The sequence below is a fragment of the Platichthys flesus genome, chromosome 15, assembly GCF_949316205.1.
Source record: "Platichthys flesus chromosome 15, fPlaFle2.1, whole genome shotgun sequence".
NCBI classification, from domain to species: domain Eukaryota; kingdom Metazoa; phylum Chordata; class Actinopteri; order Pleuronectiformes; family Pleuronectidae; genus Platichthys; species Platichthys flesus.
The window spans coordinates 2,900,011-2,921,931 of record NC_084959.1 but is presented as its reverse complement, the minus strand read 5'-3'; the positions used below and the strand labels follow the sequence as shown (position 1 = coordinate 2,921,931).

At 45.2% G+C, this 21,921-nt stretch overlaps 1 protein-coding gene across 1 annotated transcript in view; it reads right to left on the bottom strand.

The window, feature by feature from the left end:
* doc2b (double C2-like domains, beta) overlaps positions 1-21,469 on the bottom strand; it is an 89,941-nt gene extending 68,472 nt beyond the window's left edge. Inside the window, exon 1 of the mRNA XM_062405956.1 lies at positions 20,788-21,469. Within this exon, the coding sequence (XP_062261940.1) occupies positions 20,788-21,121 (334 nt within the window). The 5' untranslated portion in view covers positions 21,122-21,469. The remainder of the gene's footprint in view (positions 1-20,787) is intronic.
* Between the last annotated feature and the right edge of the window lie 452 nt (positions 21,470-21,921).

The following is a 21,921-nucleotide window of genomic DNA, read 5'->3' as shown; positions in this document are numbered from 1 at the left end:
TTTCTCTCCCCAGTTTGCATGCTCACGCTTTGCAGCTTGGCAGTTCCCTGCAGAAAAGCCGACCCCCTCGCTGCACCACAGTCGCCTCGGCATCCACCAGTACCGCTTTCATCTCAGCAGCAAACTGGGACCAGTCAGCGAGGAGGAGGAAAACAAAAAGCATCATCAGTGTAGATCCATTCTGATCTGAATCACAGCAGTGACACCTCGGAGCAGATGGTAAATTATGCAGTATTAAGGATTTAATGTTGGGAATGTAACAGTGAATGGTCTCATGCCACAGACCCTCTCTACAGACTGTGTGTAGTGACTCCGCCTCCTCCCATTATCCATTAATGGAACCACAATATCCCACTTACGAATGTGGCATCATCAAACAGAGCTGAAGCAAGGTTAAGTCCCGCCCAATACACTTGCTGGACCAATCACGAGTTAGTCTCAGCTGTCAATCAAAGCATCAAATGACCAATTAAACCAAACTTATCAGAAACTTGAAAAATTGATCCTACATCAGAGCGATAAGACCTAACATGACAGAAACCATCTTTGAAAACATTCATCTGATGTGTACCTGTGACATTTCAGTTTGGTCTGCGTCCTATCCACTAACATGGAGGAGGCGAGCTTCATGACCTGTGCTGCAGCCGGCCTCCAGGTGGCGATCAAGATGCTTTTTAACCACCATTGACCATTTTAACAGCCTGTGATTATGCTGGAAGCTGCAGTTTCACAAGACAATAGACTAAACAATTATTTGTTTGTCTATTAAAACTCAGTGTAACGAGCAGAAGGGGAACAGAGCTGCGTTCTGTTTGTCCACCATTGTCCCTGTAAGACTCTGAGCTGCGAAGAACCATATCGGCCATTTACAGCCTGTGTTTCCCTTCATTTATCACCTCGGCCATAAAACAGCAATAATGGGGCTTGGACATAAATCTATGTTCTGGATTAAATATCTGTCAAAAACCCGAAGGCAAGAAAACTGAATAAAAGAAATGAAACTTTACAGAATTCAGGTTATGAAACATAAAATAACACAGACTGTATAAAGGTCTGGGGCTGATCTGCGAATACAAACCAGTTAACACTACACCAGTCGCCACTGAAACCCGTGACCTCCTGCTCAGGTTGTGATATCAGACACCTGATGGAGCCACACTTCCAGGCTTTGGCCTCCATCTGCTCAGGAAACTGCAGTTTTTCATCAGCCATAACTTGAAAAGGCCTCCACCGGAGAAATCAGGAGTTAATTAGTTATCTAAATTCACAACGCAGGGAAACTGGTGGTTTTTTTTTTTTACACCTGAATGGTTCCATTGAGCAGCCGGGACGCTGCCAGGCTGAGGCGAGCAAGAAAAACCAAAGTGTGAAGAGGAGAGCCTGGAACTGTCGGGTCTCTCTGGAGATTTCAAGGTCTCCATCGTAATATGTTATGATTTGGCGCTGAATTTAATACCTTTTTATTTTCATTCATTCATTTCTGCATTCGTGGATTTGTACATTGTAATTGTGGTAAGAGAAGTGCGATACAAATAAAGGTATTATTATTATGTGAGCAAATATTAAGTAGTTTTCAGCACAGATCTGAGAAAAATTAAAGTTTGGTCCTGGACATATCCAGGATGAAAAAAACAAAGTATTATGTTGGATCCCTTTCCGCTGCCTCTCTTCACCAGGTCTGGATTAAAAAAGAGACATTTTTGCTGGTTGAATGAAAAATAAAGGATAAATAAAACGCCGGCCCCATGAGGAATCATAATGACTTTAATGATGCGACTCGTTGGAGCGTCTCCTAAAATAGCCGGGATAGGCAGAACCGTAATAACAGAAAAAGGTGCACCGGAGCTCAGGAGAGTCGTGATTACAGATGGGAGTCCTGGTTCAAAGAGAAGATGGTTGAGTTCAGATCTTTACTACACCTATATTTACAGTTTTCTCATGATTCCGAAATACAGACCATTTCATTATGAATCATTATATAATATGCCGAGGTACTGACATCATAATTATGATAAACAATTCGGGAAAAACAACATTAAGTCAGAACCCGACGTCTGTAAATTGAATCCCGACGTCTGAATTTAAATCCTTATTGACTCTTTTACTGCTTATAACAATTCAGAGGCTTGTGTCTCCTCCACTAGTTGATTTCCATTTGATTCAATTCAGAGACTTCACGGAGGAGGAGGAGGAGGAGGAGGCGGAGGAGGAGGAGGAGGAGGAGGAGGAGGAGGAGGAGGAGGAGCCAGTCGTCCTCAGGTCCGCGCTCCAGAGAACAAAACCACTTAGGCTCCAGATGTGCGCAACTGATGAATGTCAATAGATTTTAATATATACGTCTCGACATTTGGGTTCAGAGGACTGGTGTCATCGTTACGGTCGCAGCACACACACACACACACACACACACACACACACACACACTGAAAACCTATTGAGGAACCGTTTTGTGTGTTGATGACTAAGAAGAGGATTTATTTTAAACACAGACCTTGTAAACCTGTTGCTATACCAACCACCGGCCGGGAATTGATGTCAAAAGCCATTCACGGTATTTATTCACCACTCAGACGCGATAGTGTTGAGAAGCAGCTCGAGTTAAAGCAGAGACCCGACACTTAAGTGCAGCAGAAATCGCCTGGAAGAAAAAAATGTGCATCTGTAGGTTCATGTATAGAATCTGGGCTGTTGGTTACAGGGGGTTAAGGAACTGTGTGTGTGTGTGTGTGTGTGTGTGCAGGGATGTGAATTAAAAAAAACATGGAGCTGGTTGTTGTAACGTCTTGTGATTAAATATAAGACGACAGAGCGTTAGCGAGCGTGGAGACGAGGAGACAGACGGGTCGCATTATGTTAACCAGCAGGGGCCTGTGGTCGGATACTGGGAGGAACGAGCCAGCAGGGAAACGCCTGCTGGGGGCTTCTGCAGGGCGGCACCACATTTTCACCACAGACACTCAGACTGGATTGTAACGTCCTTGCGTTGCATGCAGGCTCTTAAAGAATGTTTGTCACATAAACGGGTTTAAAGGCTTGTTGCACAAACCATTTTGTCCATCTTATTACAAAGAGCATGAGGGGGGGAGGCTTTTAAACCAACCTTGTTTGGACCTTTTGGGCTTTTCAGTTTAGTTTAAGGCAAAACAACAGGTTGAGTTCGACCCAGGAGCGAATGCAGCTTGTCTGAATTCCCTGACCACAGCCAGATGTTCGTGGGTTTTAAAGAGGGATTATCATGTTAATATGCTGGGTCAGTGTTTGTTTATTCTGCAGAGCTTCACTCCCAGTTTATTTGGATGTCAGGAGACGGGTGGTCCATGTGATCGTCCTCTGAGCTCCATACTGACCCGGCGGCTGGTGACAGCACCGTGAGGACACAAGGGGTGTGGTGAGAGGACGGGGACGTGACTCATGGTTACTAATGCTTTTTCACCTCGCCTGTAATAAATGAATCCATGGGAGGTTTGTTATTGGCAGGAATTAGGCGACAGCGAGGCTGCGAGTGGACAGTGCGGAAAGAAAAGCAAATAAATAATGGATGCTCTTATTCTGACAGCCTGGGCGTAGGAGCCAATTACAGGGAGCCCTGGGATTAATTGGAAATGACCACTTGGGCTAAATGTAAAAAGCGCTTTGGCTCGTGACAAATGAGCACACGGGACACGATGTATGCAGGGGGCTCATTAGAATGTTCAGCATTTCAAATCCAATTAATGACACAATTCATCTCCCCCGAAAGTGAGAAATCAGGACGCTGGATTTTTGCGAAACAAAGGATAATTGTTTCAACTGAGAACAAATGGAATGAGAGCGAGAGTTCCCCTCAGGACCCGCTCTGTGAGCTGTGAGCTGTTTGAATGATGCCACTGCCTGGCACAGGGGAGACGGAGCCGGCAGAGCCACGCCTTATTTAATCTGCACCGAGCAGACACACAAGATACAAGCTCTGACAACATGTAGAGGGCGACCATGGACAGACACACACACACACACACACACACAGCAGCAGCAGCAGCGTGCACAGAATCCTCTCTGTGTTTCTGGTACTATGAAACAGGTTTACCCTGTAAAATAAATGATATTTAAAGATGCTAGTGTGCAGATTAAACTTATTAATTATTAAACGTGGTGTTGATGGACTCCAGAATGGAAATTAACTACTCACAAGTGGGGGGTTTTTTTTATATGAATGAAGGCAGCTGGTCACAAAATACTGAAACTAGAATGAAAAGTGAAGAATTGAATGAATTTGAAAGAACATTTGTTAGTTTAGAGAATTACACAAACTACAGATTTCCATGAATCCTGGTGGCAGGATGTGGAAATGCAGGGTTACTAAATTAATTGTAAAAGCTTTCTTACACTTCTTATTGATGTGTTGTTTTCTCCTGGTTGTTTGTGTGTTTGTGTTCAAAATAAGTCAAGATCACATGGACACATATTCACCAAACTCATTGGGAACATTATTTTGGAGTTCATCTCCAGCCGATTAACTTTCAAAGAGGATTGGTAAAAAGTCAAGGACGACAAAACAAAATGGTCCAAAAACCCATTTTTTATCGATTTACAACTTATATTGACTATAGACAGGACCTGAAGTTTATATCGATCGAACACTAAAGTCAGAAAATGGCGTCGTAGTGTGGAGATGCATTGAATTTTGCCACCAGCAACATTAGGGACACGGTCTACAGCTCATGAACCAATCATCTGTCACTGTTTCATATTAAACCAGAGTTGCTTGAGGTATAAACAGCCCATTCAGGTTATCCAAAGCTTTTCATTATAAACTGTAGAAGAGAAGATGTTCCTGCAGACAAACTAAACCTCACTTCAGAGAATAACCAAGAGCTGTTTGGCTTCATGACACGAGTGAAGACTGATTCGAATAATGAGTGATAAAGAAACGCTTTGATTGATCATTGGGGGGGTGGAGTTGGGCTCAATATAATCAGCATCACCAGACGCCTGGAGTACACACACACACACACACACACACACACACACACACACACACAAACAAACACACTTATGCCCATGTGTGTGCTGATAATGATTTAATCAAAAGAATAATGCCTGACTGTAGCTCTACATATGTATATGTGCATTTCCTCCTCCTCCTCCTCCTCCTCCGTGTTGGTAGCATCCTAAAGGACTTCAGGAGATTTCATATAAAAGCCAATGAGCAGGCCCCTCCCTTGTTTGACTCTGAGTTTTGCCCGAGGCTGCAGCTCAGTGGCTGACAAGCCGGCAAATTACAAATCACTGTTCTCAACTAGAAAACCTTGCTTCTCCAGAAAATTTCAACTTTCCCGAAACAAAAAACAAGTGAAGAGCGGGAAATTGAAGATGAAAGGTTTTTCCACAAACCGCAATAAAAGGCGAAGGCCTGTGTACTAGATATTTAGGTGTAATTCAGCTTATAACCGGAAGGTGTATTACTATGTTATATACAGAGAACATTCCATTAAAGTGTCACATTCACATCCCTGAGCTGCCGAGGGAGAGGAGTCAGGTGATGTGGATGAAGAAGTGGTTTGTAATCAGGGGGAGGAGTCAGAGGGAAGAAGATGAGGATGAGAGTGATGAAGACGTGCTGTTCATTCGTGTACAAAGGCCAGGAGGTAAATGTACTTTCTGAAATAAGGATCTTCTGGCACAGTGCACCTCACCCGATAAGAAAATCCAATCACCCCTGGGTCTCTGAATGTCTCCCTGACGTATTTACAGCCTCATCAGCTGATGCAGACATTAATACAGACATTGTCAAGTTTGGCATCATTGGAAACGATGATGAGGTAGAAGACAGAGCCGTTAGCTTCCTGCTGCAAGAAGAATACATGCTCGTTGACAACTGGTTCTCAAAGAGCTCTAGAGTCCTGTGTTGTTCCCGGCTGCACAGATTAGGAAGAATGAAATGTTTTGTGTGGATGAATAATTCCTGATGTTACTCAGAGAAGCACGTCTGTCAAACCTTGACCTGCTGGTGCTGCTAGATTACAAAGTGGAGGGATTATCAGACGTCACTAGACTTTGTGATATGACCTGAGGTCATATTCCAATGAAAGGATTCAGATTATCATTATTATTATTTTATTTCTTTATTATCCCAGGGCATCGTGAATCCTGAGGAGATATAAACACGACATGCTCGTGTTCAGGACCTTGTGATTACAAGCCCTCCTCCTCCATTAACTCTTCTGTCTCAATGTTCCCTGTGTCTCTGCACGATGAACCAACTGGGAAGAAAGGCGCTGACACACACACACACACACACACACACAGACACACACGCACACACACACAAACACACACACACACACACACACAGGAAAATAATCTCGAGAGTCACTGAGGCCTAACGAAGAACTGACTGATGTGTAGAATGTGTAGTTTCTGCTTGAGGAATCCACTCGTCCTGCAGTGCCTCCATATTGATCACACACACCCACACAGACACACACACACACACACCATCACTGGCAGAAACACTGTCAGAGGAGATGCACCTTCATTGATAAATGAATAAACACAGGAGCATCTCCAGGTTCAGCTCCATCACGAGGAGATTTCAGATAAAACACGTTCGGGTGCAAACTGGGAAACGGTTGAAGAGACGTCGGCCGTGATGAAGCTGATGACATTTGTTCTCTGAGGATCATCACTTCCCTCCGTGTTCACTTTCTCATACAGGGTTCGTCAGCTGTAACTCATGGATTTATTAATAGTTCATAGATAATTCTGACCCTCAAAGATCATCTAGAAGCAAATAAAGAGAAGATATGAGATTCGTAAGAATGATTGTTTTGTTTTTTAGGGGTTAACCTTTAACAATCAGTCTAATAAAAGGGTAAAGCAACAGGTGAGCAGTTGTAAATGTTGATAAATCATAAATAAATGTAATAAACAATAAATCTGCAGTGATAAATGTCACCAAGACACAAATTGAAGGTAATAAAACATAATTCAGAAGTCTTTAATTTATTGATTAAGTACTGAACATTAACGGCAATTAAAAAACAGTTATAAACGTGCTTATTTAATAAAATCATCAGTTCTTAATTAAGTGATTATAAGGGTAATGAACATTAATCAATTCGGCAGTTCTAAATGTTAACATTTAAAAAATGTATTAAATTGAAATTCAGTTTGATGCTTTATTGTGAAACCTCAGCAGAAGAGTTTCAGAGCTGAACAATGTCAATATATGTGATTTAGGTGTTTGACAATTAAAGCATCGCATCAGTGACCTGATTAAAACATGATCTGTAGCTTCAACATCATCAGGATGAGAAGAGTCGATCAAACACATAAACGAAAATTGCCGGAGTAAAATCTGAAAAATCTAAATCAGATGAATATTTAATATTTCCCAAAGAAACTGATGTTGGGAAATTCAACCAATAAACGTCAAAACCTTCAATCTACACTTTCAAGAAAAGAACAGAAAAAAATCTACAAGTTCCTTATATAGGATTTTCACTGAAACATATGAGAGTGACTTCCTGTTTCCAACCAATCAATCAAACACCAGTCAAACAAAGAGGAGCCGTGGTTTCTGCTGCTCGATGCGTCGCTTGGATTCTAAATGTCACGGAGCCTCGAGGTGACTTTACTCAGCCTGAAAGCTTTTCTGTACCTGAGCCTCCTGCGGCGAGGCGACTCCATCTTCCGCTGCTCTTACACCTGCAACAGGCAGAGCGGACGGAGCACCGGAGGGATGGATCCTCGCCCTTTAGCTACACGTTTGATTACCGAGTCAGAGGTCACAGCGGCGGGTCGGGGAGCTCAGCGTGAACACAATCCATCTTCAGACAGAGAGGAAACATCTGAAATCAAGAGTAAGAATAAGAGCCAAACCATCTTTATCGCCCCCTGGTGGCTGGCTGGTCATTTTAGGTCGTTCTTCACATTGACACATGATCCGTGTTTGGTTTAATTTCCTTATTAGATTTATGAACACAGGATGAAATGGTATGATTGACAGCAGAGACTGACTCGAGTGTGTATTGACGTTCACTCTAAATGACTCGTTAATCTTTATTTACAGTCTATGAAAACAAACATCGAGAGGAGGCACTAACCCACAAGCTTCTCTAGTCTTGACGACCATAGCAATCTAGGATTCAGTATCGTGCCCTAGGACACGTTCGGGGATCAAACCACTGGCTCTCTGGACGACCTGCTCGTCCTCCTGGGACAAGTGGGATGACTCTTTGAATCATCCCACTTCAATGTTCCTGCTGTGAACTGGTTCCCCTGCACCAGAGCAAACTGGATCAAGGAACAGTCCCATTCGCCATGAGGAGGAAACCAGCTGTTTGTTATGTGCGTCACACGCCGCCCCTCCTCGGCTGGAGTCTCCTGCACGTTCTCACCGGCGGCCACATGCCGTCTGCAGCCTGGCCCTTCAGTAATGAGGGTCTGACACCGTGGAGAGAGCTGCCGGGTGAGTGCATTAGCTGATGAAAGGTCTTCATTTCTATCCTCAATTATACAATTACATGTCGGCTGAAAGCTTGAACGTCTGAAGCTAATGTCTGTGGGTTTTCTTCCTGTTACCATCACTGCAGGAAGTGGGGGAAACCCTAGACGTGCCTTATGTGATCAACACAATTATGGATTTTCCTGTTGATGAGGTTGTTTTGCAACAACGTGGCCTGCACTGTGTGTGTGGACTTCATTCACTAATGGCTGACAAACATGTTACACAATTCTCTAATCCTACACTGGTGAATGAAGAGGAGTATGGAGTTTGTGCATTAATCAGGCTGCAACTCCTGATTCATGAAATCAAATGTGTGTTTGACACACTTCATAAACTCTCCATATCCTGTGTGTATTCTTATCTTTCTGTCACTTTCCCCTCCCACAGATTCTGGCGCTCTGTTCGGTAAAAGCTCATCTGGCTCATCCAGTAGGCGACTCGGTCTCAGATATTTAAAAGATGCCAGGAGAAGAGTTATCTCCTCGGTGGAAAGTTTAGTCATACAGAATCCCTACAACCCACTTCACTGGAAACCAGTCAGAGCTGAACACTAAGCTTCCACAATCGATATTCAGCTAGGAGGTAAAACTACTGACTGAAGACAGGACTGTGTGTAAACCGAAGCTTTAAGACTCAGAAAACGATTCCAAACAAACCAAGAGACTTGCAGGGACGTCGTGAGTCAGAGCCCAGACAGAGGAGACGAGCCCGCAGGGAATCGAACCTTTTTGAAACGCACAGTGTCGGTTCTCAGACGTGATGTGAGGAAGCTGCCTCCTGAGTGTGTGTGTGCAGCACTGTGTGGGTTCTCTGCTTCACAGAATAAAGATGTACATCAGGTGGGATGAGAGCAAATGCTAATCGAGTGGAGTCGAGTGAAGAGCTGCAGGTTCTCTAACACTCGGGGATATGAAATGTATTTTCGAAGTAGTGGTGGAGACTTACTCACGTCCTGTACTACTACACTTTACTTCTACTTGACCTTTCCTCTGGAGGGAAACAAAGCTCTCTTTAATCCACTCTGTGACTTCGGCCGCTCGTTTGATTGCATCGTTAAGCAGCGGGGGATCATGGAAATTGTTGTTTTCACCGATGCAAGTCTTGCTGAAGCATCTCAGGCTCAATTCATGTTCAGGGGTGGAATGACCGATCTCTGTGACCGTGCAACAACACGAAGGTTCACCTGAGGAAGTCCCTCTACAGCGAAGTGACCTGAAGTAGCATCAAAAACGATTGACGCCTTCAAAATGAGAATTCAGAGAGTTCATTTATTCTGCTGCTGTGATCAGATGCAAAGAAGAAGGAGGAGGAGGTCTTTCATATTGTAGTTTGAATCTGGGCCTATTTCAGGTTCTGAAATCAATCCATCAAACGATCACTCGGTGTCACAGCAGATCTGCTACAACGAGGGAGTTCCCACTCGGGACTGCACAGGGATTTACATTCCAAAGACTTATTGATGTGTTTCATTTTCACCCACACACACACACACACACACACACACACACACACACACACACACACACACTCGAGCTGACTGCCCCGGTGCCAACGCTCTGGAGAATAGTACGAGGGCTTCAAGTGCTTTGCTTCATTATCCCTTTAAAACCTGAGGGGGGGGGATAAAGGAGAGGAAACAGTAGAGTTGTCACCTCAGAGCATCTCCGACAATCAAAGGGAACATCCATCCATCTTTCAATCCATCCATCAATCCCTCGTCACCGTGATAAGATCAAGTCCACAAGCAGAATGTACAGAGTACGATAAGTGAATGTGTGAATCTGAAGCTGCTCAGAACAGCTGGAGCTAAAACAGTCAAATGCTTCATCCTTACAGATGATTGTACTTGGCAGGACTTGAATGGATTCTTTGACCAATCTCACTGGTGACTTCCAATAGTGTACATATTGTACATCAAGCGCTACAGTTTTTAGTATATTGAAAACTAGACATCAGGTCTGAAAGCACATTCCCTCTGCAGAGGTTAACGCCCTTTTTCACCATGTTTAAGAAAGAAGATTTGAATCTCTAATTAATGAAATCATCCCTGACGCATTCCACATGCTTCCACCAGGTTTTATGAAAATCCATCCAGTAGTTTTTGTCAATCATAAACAAACAATCGCAAATGAACTTGAAAGTGTAAGTGAAAAAATGATTCCTCCCTCTGCTCTGGATCTGGACCAAAGTTTTATGTCTTGTTCCCCGGATCCAAACTACAACTTTCTAACAGGGTTTCCAGTCTTATTATTCCAGTATCTGTCTATCCCTCTAAGAAATGCATTTTCCGTAATCTCCTGATCGAGCTTCACATATCAATTATCGTTCGGGATTAGAAAGGCACTCAGATCTTGTAATAAAAGTAAAAGTGAACTTCCTTGATCAAATCTCTAAACGTTAATGGTTTCTTGGGTTCCCTGGCCCATACCCACCATTCCACAGAGTTTGAACAAGTTTAGAAGCTTTCTCACAATCCTGTTAACGGATTATTATTATATTATTAAACTTTTATAAAATCTCATGAAAGGGAGTTTTTTTTTAAATATACCACAGAAGGAAAAAGAAGCCTGTTTGGTCCGTGACCTTCTTCCTCTTGATGTGAGGAGCGGTTCCAGTTGAATAACTCCTCTTCATCCTCCTCCTCACACAAAGTGGAGGTTTAAAGTAACACCATCAACAACGCCCCAACACGTATTGATGTAAGTGGACTTTCATGGAAAGGATCTAAATTTCCCTGGTTTCCTGAGTTTCTACCGACCGTGACTCAAACACATTCTGCGCTGCTGCCAGGAGCGGACGAGTCACGGGCCTTTTACATAAGCTGCTCTGTGATGGTGTTTCTAATGATTATTTTTATTTTGGAAACACCGCACGCATACGAAATGAGCTTTTTAATGGACAACATGACAACTAAATGTCATGCTGCACAATGAGGAGAGCTTGATTTGCAAATTCTGTGGCATTAGCTTCACCCCGTCTTTCAAACGAGGCAGGGATATCGCCTCGATGAATTCAGAGCAGCTTGATATTTAAATTTAACCTGAATTAATCTGTCATGTCATAATTTACTCTAATACCCAGAATTCAGTTCTCAGTTTTCACATATTGCTCTTTCTTCAAGATATTTAAAATATATATATATATATCTTATGGAGTCAAATCTAAGTCACATCAGTTTTATCTTACAGTCACAAAGCTTGTTTCATTAACTCTACACAAACTTCTGCATTTCAATTTTTAGTTCGAATTTTTGCCATTTCCACAATTATTAGTTTTTGCAACAATCTAAAATGTATATTTGCGATTATCTACTTTTTCTACAAACAAACTTAACGAAATGTTTATCACAGCAGCAGAATATAAGAGATACTGTATATTATATTAAAATATATGATACATACATATATATATATTGTTTATTACAGATACTTTATGCTCCAGGCTCTGTCCCTTCCCCCAGATATGTTCACACTGATGTGATGTCGGAGCTACAGGTGGAGGCTGTGGAGGTGGAGCAGCTGAATCCACGGGCGGGGAACCAGAGGCCTGGGCGAGCAGAGGGAGAGATGGGAAATCTCTGCAGCTTCAACAGACCTCCACACTGGGAGGGTGTGTGTGTGACAGAGGATTAAGGGAGGTCACATGATCAGAGCAGAGAGCTCGCAGGAATCACTCCAGGCCTCCAGAAAAAGACAAATCTAAAGCCTACGGTCTCAGAAGTCTACACAAAATTACTTCTATAAATCTGGGAGGAATCAGGTTGTATCACAACACAAAAACAATCAGCTGCTCAGTAATATTATAGAACGAGTCACTTTCCGAGAGGCAGATTAAATAACAAACACTGATTCCGTCTCTTTCCACCTGCTCGGCCTCAAAACCGCCGCTCCCACTGAAAATGTATATAATTACCTTGGAAATGTAATTTCTGTGTGACTTAGTTCGGTGTGATCACAGATTACATGCATAATCTTTAAGCCTGCAGTTGTCTGGAGACCATCTGGCAAGACACACTCGCCCCTGCCCGGAGGAAATCAAACCGACTCGAGCAGACAATAAAGGGAAACACACAATACACCTGCACCCAGGAAATCCTCCCGCCCGGCTGGTGTGAGTGCAGGTGAGCTCAGCAAGCGCCCTCAGCCCAGCTCGCGGCTCTAAGGGGCCCGGACACCGAGCCCCGCCTGCAGCCCCGAGGTTCTGCTCTCCTCATCGAGCACTTCCTCTCCCGTGGCTTCCAGGAGATCCACAGGAGCAGCGCGGTGACCTGCTATCGATCCGACTGACGTGGGATGCAGACGCTCGGAGAGAACACGAGTTCAAGCAATCGTCTCGAGGAGCAACGTGAGTTAGAGAAAGGAAGAATCTTTGGCCGGGTAGGAAATACAAGTGTGGGAGAAGCTCTTCCATTCATGGCTGAGGCCCAACCGCTGACTGAAACCACACGGTTAGATTGTAGTGAGACACATGCAGCAACTACACAAGGAAGAACACACAACTTTAGATGTTATTGAAGCTGTAAAAACTGCTCGATAGATCAGGGGTCGATGCTGCGGTTAGAACAAGTGAAGGGTGAGGGAAGGATATCTGACCCTCTGGTAGCAACACGTTCAAACTACCAGTCAACATGAACACGTGCATCTTTGTCCCGAGTGATCATTTGAAAGATTTAAACTTTCCTAACCAGATTTCCTCTAACGTTCTCCTCATTCAACCGCCCACAGCTCGCTCCCGCTTCACGCCAGAGAGACGAGAGGCTGACCACCCGATAGCGGCGACCTGTCGGAAGAGCCCACTCCACGCAGCGCTGTGCTAAGTTAGTCAAGTGCTGATGCATCACTTTGCGTGGGCGCAGAAGTGATGCAGGGTTTTTTAATTTAGCCCCGTTGAGGTGGAGGATTGTTCATCCCGAGCATCATCTGCAATATAAAAAAATAAAAAAACCACACTCATCCAACGGCAAGTGTGACCGACTGAAAGCCAAACTAAATTCATCCCCACCGACGACAGCCCCGTGCAGATGCCAAATGGATCTGTGTAATAGCTGGAGTTATCATTGCATAATGTGCTTAGTGGGACGAGGAGAAGGGGGGGGGGGGGGGGAGTAGAGGCCGAACTGCTGCTAACTTCTAAAAACACTCGACGGAATAAGACGATAAAAAGCCGGGATGTGAACTGACAATGTGTCCGTCTGTCGTGGGCGCTGGTCACGAGGAAGCAGGGGACTCTCCGGTGACTCATTACTACTGCATGGCTGCTTGCACTGAGCCACATTACCGGATTGGACTGTCGCCGGCACAGCGGCACGGAAATCACTCTTTGCATTGAGCTGAGCACCACGAGGCTCGGGGGAGGTTTTCCAGTGGATTGACGCAGCTCCGGGTTATTTTTCTTTATTTGTTTTTGCAAAGGTCTGGAACCGGTGTCTGGTCTGAGAGGCAACAGATGGCTCGACACACTGTGTGTATGCCTTTAAGGGCGGAGGGGACGACAGGGTATTTAGGAGATTCGCTCACTGGTTGGATACTTGTTTTGATTATTTCTTAATTTTATTTGCAGCTCACTCTCAAATTCACTAAGGTTTATTGTTTTTGCCGACACCCAAGGACACCTCACCATAATTCATAAGTAAACAGTTTAATAATTAAAGGTTCAGTGTGTAGGATTAAGTGACATCTAGTGGTGAAGTGTCATAATGCAGCTGAATACTCCTCCCCTCACCCTCTTCTTCCAAACATGAGAGAGAATCTTTGGTAGCTTCAGTTGTCATAGAAAATCAAAAGGTTTAGTTTGTTCAGTCTGGGCTACTGTAAAAAACATGGCTGCCTCCGTAGAGAGGAGCCGCTCCTGATGTATATATAAAGTATTCAGATATAAAGTATTCAGATATAAAGTATTCAGATATAAAAGGCCCATTCTGGGGTAAAGAAAACATAAATTCATACAATTTAGATGAAACACACTAGTGAACACATTTCTAGGACTATTTTCAATTCAAATCTGCCAATAGTTTCTTTTCACCTAAATCTTACACACTGAACCTTTAAAGTAAATCAAAGCGGCAAAGATTTATCAAAACAACAGATGTGACGACAGAATAGTTAAGAAGTCAAACACAGATTAAAATCAGATTAAGTTTCCTAACATCACATTTGTGAAGACAACACGGACTAAAAGTAAATCAGTCTTGATTTGTCTTAATCTGTGGAATTAATCCTTCTAATCTGAATAAAGAGGCACAAAGACTCTGAGGAAATGTTTGGTCATCGTCGGTCATTCTTGAAATAATCATGATTTAGTTTCTTCAATATGACTTTAATGCTCCGTCCTATAATATTTCCACATTTCTTCCAAACTGCTTCTTTGCAGAATCGTTCCTCACTTTGAAAGCAGCAGCTCTGACATCTCTTCATTCTCACTCAGAATGAAGAGATGTCAGTCATCCTCGTGCTCTCACAGTAAATTGGGATGAGATGGTGGGTATGGAAATATTTAATTATTATTCTCCTCTCGCTCCCCCCAAAAAACCTCACTGCCATTTCCTCCTCTGACATTATCATCTTTTTCCTGTGGACATGTGTCCTCGCCGGGCCACGGAGGAAACTCCGCCGGCTTAGAGAGAAAATGAACTTCAGCTACTCTGCAGAAGTCATTTGAATTATGAATTAACCCTGAATATACAGCTGGACGCAGGAGAAGCTTCTGGAGCTGCAACAGAAGACGCTGAGACGGTAAATCCACAGAAGAAGAAGCTCTCACATACCTGAACGACTGTGGGGGAGTCACAGCAAATACTGATTAGACGTCTTTTTGTTTGATTCAGTCTGTGTGAAGATAACTTATGATTAAAACTATTAACAAATGTGACCTCCCTTAACTTAGCACATTTGATCTAATGTTAAATATTGTACAAACTGTTGTCGATGTGTTATTCTCTACACCTTTAAAATGATTTTCAATTATATTGTTAATTCCATCTGCACTTAAAAATCAATAAAAATCAAATCTGTGTGTTTGAAACTGTGAAAGTGTTTTAGTTTCAACCATAAACTATAAAAACATGGACGATATGACAGCTTCCAAAGAGTTGATTTAAATAGCTTGATCGCCCCCTGGTGGCTGGCTGCAGAAAAGGTCATGAACCCTGTCGCCTCCAAATGTTAAATACATTTTTATTAAAGACGGTTTCTGTCACTTTTGTTAGTTTTCATCAAGTGTTTCCGATGAGTTTGGTTTCAATTGGTTATTTGATGCTGTAAAACAATTGGGGGTGAAAGGTCATGATTGACAGCTGAGGCTGACTCGTGATTGGTCGAGCTTGTGTATCAGCCGGCTCCACAGATTCCGACTCCACATGACGTCTGCACTGCAAGATGGCCGAAACCATATCCAAGATATTCTGGCTTCATTCTCGCTCAGTGGGCGGAAGCGTCTGATGGTATTTCCAGTCTATAGTTTAGTTTAGGTTATGAATAATAAATTAATAAATGAAGTTAAAAATAAGTGTTGTAGAAACCAGTAATGAGTTATACTTTATTGGAAATGGAACATGTATTAGTATAACCAAAGTATATATTCTATAAAACACAGTTTTGAATCTGCTCTGTGTTTAGTTTTCCTTCCCACTGTCGGATTTATTATTTGAATTATCATTTATCATATAACTGCACATCTTTAACATCTGTGTCTCCGTCCTCACGAGGGTCAAACTCTGAAATCTCACATTTCAGAATAAAAGTACTTCATTCTCCAATAAAAACAATGATATTTGTATTTCTGTTTGATTCTCTTTCTCCTCAGTTTGCTCGGTCCCCCCCCCCCCCCCCCCCCCCCCCGTCTCACCGGTTGACAACTACAAGCAAACAGTGGAGCTCCACTCTGGTTCAGAGGAGACACTGCCAGAGCAAGACGACTCGGGGGAGACCTGTGTGTGTGCATATATATATATAACCGACCCCCCCCCACACACACACACACAAAAACAAACACACACACACTCCTCCAGCCAACCAACCAACCCACCAACCGTGCCCCGCCCTGTCAACAAATATGGCTCCGAGGCTTATCTCTCTGAAAACACAGCAGCCAGCCGGTGGTGGTGGCGGCGGCGGCTCGTTCCCCCGGCCTCGGCGGCGACGTGGCCCTCGACACCCGGCGTACACAACCATTAACCGATGTGCCAGAGATCTGGACGTCCAATTGGTTTTGATCACGCCCTTTAAGCGGGGGGGCTGGGACGCTGGGTGGCTGATGCACTTTTCCGTTTCAATTAGAGTCAAGTTTTTAAGTCACAATGAATCAGAAAGTGCCGGCGTTATGCAGATTAACCAGCAGGTTGTTAGCGAGTACCCGAGGCGTCCCTGTGTGATTTGGTTCATGAGGGAGCTCCAGCCCCCCCCCCCCCCCACATCCCCCAGCCCCACCCCTCCTCCAGAGGACGCACGCAGATACTGGATCAAGTCCCGCAGGACGGCGAGCAGCCAATTTGGGGCAGCGCTGGTTTCTTTTGAATCACAAAACAACAGGAAGCTCAGAGTTCCTTCCTCTCTCATTTCACACAGCAGCAGCACCAAAAGTCTCCAGTGTAGATTTTTAAAAAGCGTCTTATTCATTAGTTAAAACTTTAGATTTGAGTTGAGGAAGCAGGAGAAACAGTCGTTGATCAATGAGCCCGTTGCCGTCCAGTTAAAGTCAGTAACTCTGAGGGACGTGATGCTGTAGAGTCAGAACTCCTTAAAGATAAGGTTGGTGATCCAGGAAACGAGAGCAGTTAACATATACATCCACCCCCCCCCCCCCCCCCCTTGAAGCTCCGCCCTTCTGTCTATCGTCTCTGCCTCAGCGATGTCCCTCCAGCCAATCAGTGCATCAGGTCCGAGTGTAGCTATTGGGGTCGTTTGTATTTCGGTCCTGTCAAAGTCAAAGATTCTTTCTTTTCAGACTTTATTTGATTTATTCATGACGATGAGGACGTGAAGAGGATTTCAACAAATAAGATTAAAAAAGAAAGTGTTACAGAAACAAATTACCCCCAAACTTCTCTTTCATATTTTCTTAATTTTTGGTTTGTTTTATCAAGGTTTTGGAATCAGACAATGAATATTCACCAAACATATTTTGCAAATCTCTGAACCTGAAGTCTTCTGTGGTTTTCCTTAAAGTAGACGTGTGTGTGTGTGTGTGTGTGTGTGTGTGTGTGTGTGCGTGTGTGTGTGTGTGTGTGTGTGTGTGTGTGTGTGTGCGTGTGCTGCTGCTGCACGTTGTTTACAAGCCTTGTGTTTCTTCTATTCAAACTCCCGTGACGGCGGCGCCAGCAGCAGCTTGGGATTATTTGGGACGTTGCATCAGAGCCAGTCAGCCACTTGTTGTTTATTAGGTTATTTATTTATTTATTCTCCTGCCTTCATTAGTCACATCAGCTCGTCGGTGAGGCCCGGTAATAAACACACAGGATTACCTGTCCAACATTTTTGTATTGACAACTAATTTCTATTGTTGAGCAGATGATCCGGCGTCTTATCATCGGGGAGGAAGTTCTGTCTAAGTTCTGATCCCTGTGAACTCACTGGTCTTCAATACAAGACAAATGACGCAGCTTCCAGTTGAAGCTGAGGGTTGAAAACGTTTGGAGTCTCACGGACCGTGTCCTTGTCCAGCGCCATCTTGATACCAGACGTTACCATATTTGGAGAAGTAGGGGGTGGAGCCTTTCAAGGAAACCTACACCTGCCACCTGCACCCATTGGACAGTACGAGCTGTCAATCACACGGTTTCCAGGACCCAATGAAAATAGTGCTTTATGGTTATTTGACTCTAATTTACTAAATGAACGTCAAGTTGTTCTGAAGGAAACTTGAAACTAGAGATTCAGATCAGGAGCTCAAATGTTTACCGACGATATAAATCAGGTCTTTTTCTCAGACTTCTATAGAAAAAACCAGTGGACACACACACACACACACACACTCACACACACACACACACACACACAAACTCACACAGATTACACTGATGCAGATAGAGTTCCACCTGCTCTCTGAGGATCTGACAAACGCTTCATTAGATGCAGATTGAATCCTTCACTCCTACTTGTCGCAGTGGTTAAATGGACTGCACTTAAAAAACAAAAGCTTTTGTTCCTTAATGGACAAAGTGCTTCACAATTCATATTCACTCACACTCTCAGTCGCTCGTATGCATGAGAGGTGCTGGCACGTCCATCAGGAGGAACCTCGGGGCACAGGAAGCCCACACCTGAACCAGAGGAGCCGGGAGGGAACCACCAACCCTGCGGCTAATGGACGCTCCTCTCTGCCTCCTGATCGACAGCAGCCCCGGGGAGATCCTTCGTTTAGCTCCTCCGTGCTCGGCTGCACGTTGAAGCAACAGGTAGAAAACGCTTCCAGGGGTTTGTGTGTGGAAGCTTCACTCAACTTCACGTAAATGAAGCTGCTTTCAGACGTGCACTGAACTTCAGATGATCTCACAAGCGTTTCTGCGAGGGGCCGTATGTGAGAACGTTCAGAGTCGGTTGCTGCAGGTGTTCTCCGGAGGTTTTCCCAGAAAGCACCAGAAAAAAACCATGGAAGAGGTTACAGAGAATGTAATATGTAAAATATCCAGATATTCCCAGGGAGGGAAGGATGACGTTTCAAACACGTGATGGACACAAAGCTTTAAAAACAAAAGAATGCATTTATAGACCTCTAGCATTGACGCCTGAGGCCAGTATCAATACACTACAAACACAAATACATGATTTCTACAGCGGAATTTATCCGTCACGTCCTGGCTCCTCCTTCTCTGCTCAGGCTCCACCCCTCGCCGGGCTCAACGATACACACACACACATCAGCAGATGATTGTGAATGAAAGTGCATCAAAATTCAAATCGTATATCTTGGTGTGTAATTGGGAGCGAAGTAGAATAAAGACATGGACAGAGCCGACTGATTGAAAACAGCAACCAGCCTCAGGGAGTCGAAAACGAGAGCTGCACAGAACCTATCTCGCCATCTCTGCTTCCCCCCCCCCCCCCCCCCCCCCCCCCCCCCGGGCACTGAAATCCTGGATCCCTGACGGAGGTCATTGAGCAACATCTGCCAGGTCCGACCCCCCCCTCCCCTCCTCCCCAGGCACTGCTCCTGACCAGTTCTGGATTAGAGACGGCCTAAACCCTTCCTCCCCACCCCCCCTTCAATACCGCTCTGCAGGGATTAACTCTTCTGCTGTCACACATTAACCTGCAATCACCAGCCTCTCGTGCAGAGGGAACGAATCTGCTGGAGGAGCTCGTCAGAGTCTGAAACCGACGCCGAGGCGTGTTCGCTGCTTTCGTGCAACACGTTACTCTGGGTGAGCAAACGGCAAAGACTCCTCCACTCTCTCTGTGATTTATCCCCTGGATCCTGAGGTGTGTTCAAATGATGCAGCAGCTTTCATTATGTCACCACATTTACTCCAGTTCATCTGTGGGAGAGAAATCCAGTCCCAGCTCTGTCATTTGTTATTTCCTGCTATTATTCATCCACACAAACCTGTAACCTGACATTCAGCAATGGCTCCTCTGCAATGAAATCACACACTGACACACACACACACACACAGTCGCACATGTCTTCATGCTTTGGAGACACACACACAGTTGGAACTTGCCGTCTCGCCACCCGTCAGTTCAGCGTCAGACTCCGCTGAGCGCAAAAACTGCGACTAATGTGAAGCTTCCCCGAGAAGCCATGAATCATTCAACGTGCTTACGCTGATCGACAGTATAGACTCAGCTCCCTGTACACAGGGGGGGTAAGTATGCACACACACACACACAGACACACACAGACACACACAGACACACACAGTCAATTGCCGCAGACACATGCGTTTGCTGAAGATACAATCAAACATATCATCCTTTCAGCCGGAGGAGAGCAGAGCGAGCGGCGGGAGGAGGGGAGGTGGATTCTGTGCAGCAGCAGCAACAGTTGGCTGTCTGAGAAGAGTTAGCTGCAGCAGAGAGACGCACAACATGCACACACACACACACACACACACCAGGCAAATTGGAGATAGGGAGAGATGGAAGGTGGAGGCGAGCGAAGACAAGGTAACAGATAAAGACACAAAGACGCACGGCTGGAGGGATGCCTGGCAACCGGTGGCAAAAAAAAAAAAATGGAAATGCAGTAAGAAGAGAGTCAGGGGAGAGGGAGAACTAAAAGGGACAGACGCACACACGAAGACATGTTGGAAAAACATCATGGCAACCACAGGGATGAGGATGAGAGCGCAGACCATCACTCACTCGAGTCGTCTGAGTCGTATGCCTCCACGTCCGGCTCCTCGTCCCTCTTGGCGGCCTGAGAGGAGGCGGCGGCTCCGGCACAAGCCCGGTCCGGGGTGTCCTCATTGGGTCGGTCACTTTCTCCAGTGGCGGCGGCGGCCGAGGAGGTGGAGAGGGCAGAGCGCAGGGGCCCGGCGTGGCCCGCTGGCTGGGGCGCAGCGGGGGGGAGGCCCCGAGGGTAGCGGGGGAAGTAGTCTGAGATCTGCTTGATGGGCTGGATGGGGCCAGGGCACACGTCAATGGCCATGTGCTCCTGGATGCTGATGGTGGGTTTCTCGCCTTTGCGTTGTGTCATGCATGCGGTCCAGCCCGGAGCCTACTCCACAAATCACAAAAACTGAGAAAAATAAAAAGAGAAGCAGACCCGACCTCCCCTTCCTCCTCGTCCTCCTCTTCCTCTCGCTTCTCCGGGTGTCGTCCTGGGCGGCTGCTGGTCCAGGTGGTCTGTGGATGTCACCCCACTGGTCTACATGGAGATCTGGAGGCTGCTGCTGCTGCTGCTGCGTCTCCCAGTTGTTTGTCCTCAGACCCAGACCATGCTGTCTGACAGCCTCACACACACACGCACACACACACTCACACACTACTACCTACCCTCTCTCCTCTGCCTGTACACCCCTACACTGCCCACGTCTGCGCTGCCTATCTGAGAGAGAGAGCAGAGCGAGTGGAGTGAGTGAGTGTGTGTCTGTGTGTGTGTGTGTGAGTGAGAGAGGGAGGGAGGGAGGGAGGGAGAGGGATTAGAGAGGAAGGAGGGGAGGGATCAGCTGATGTCACTGCCTAGCAACCGAGTGGTAAACAGGAACCGTTCGGCTGGGCTGATTAATTATGATATTAACTCCATCCATCTGTCAGTGTGTGTGTGTGTGGGGGGGGGGGGGGGGGGAGAGACGAAGCGCTGGGGCCAGAATCGAGCAAACGCGTGTCCTTTAGAGAGAGAGTGTGTGTGTGTGTGTCTGTGTGTGTGTGTGTGTGTGTGTGTGTGTGCACCTCCACTGCCTTGATCACCTGGACAGCGAGCCACGAACCGATGCTCTGTGATTTTTTTATTGTTTGTTTTGGAAAATAAATCTTTTAGGCAACATGCAGACGCAT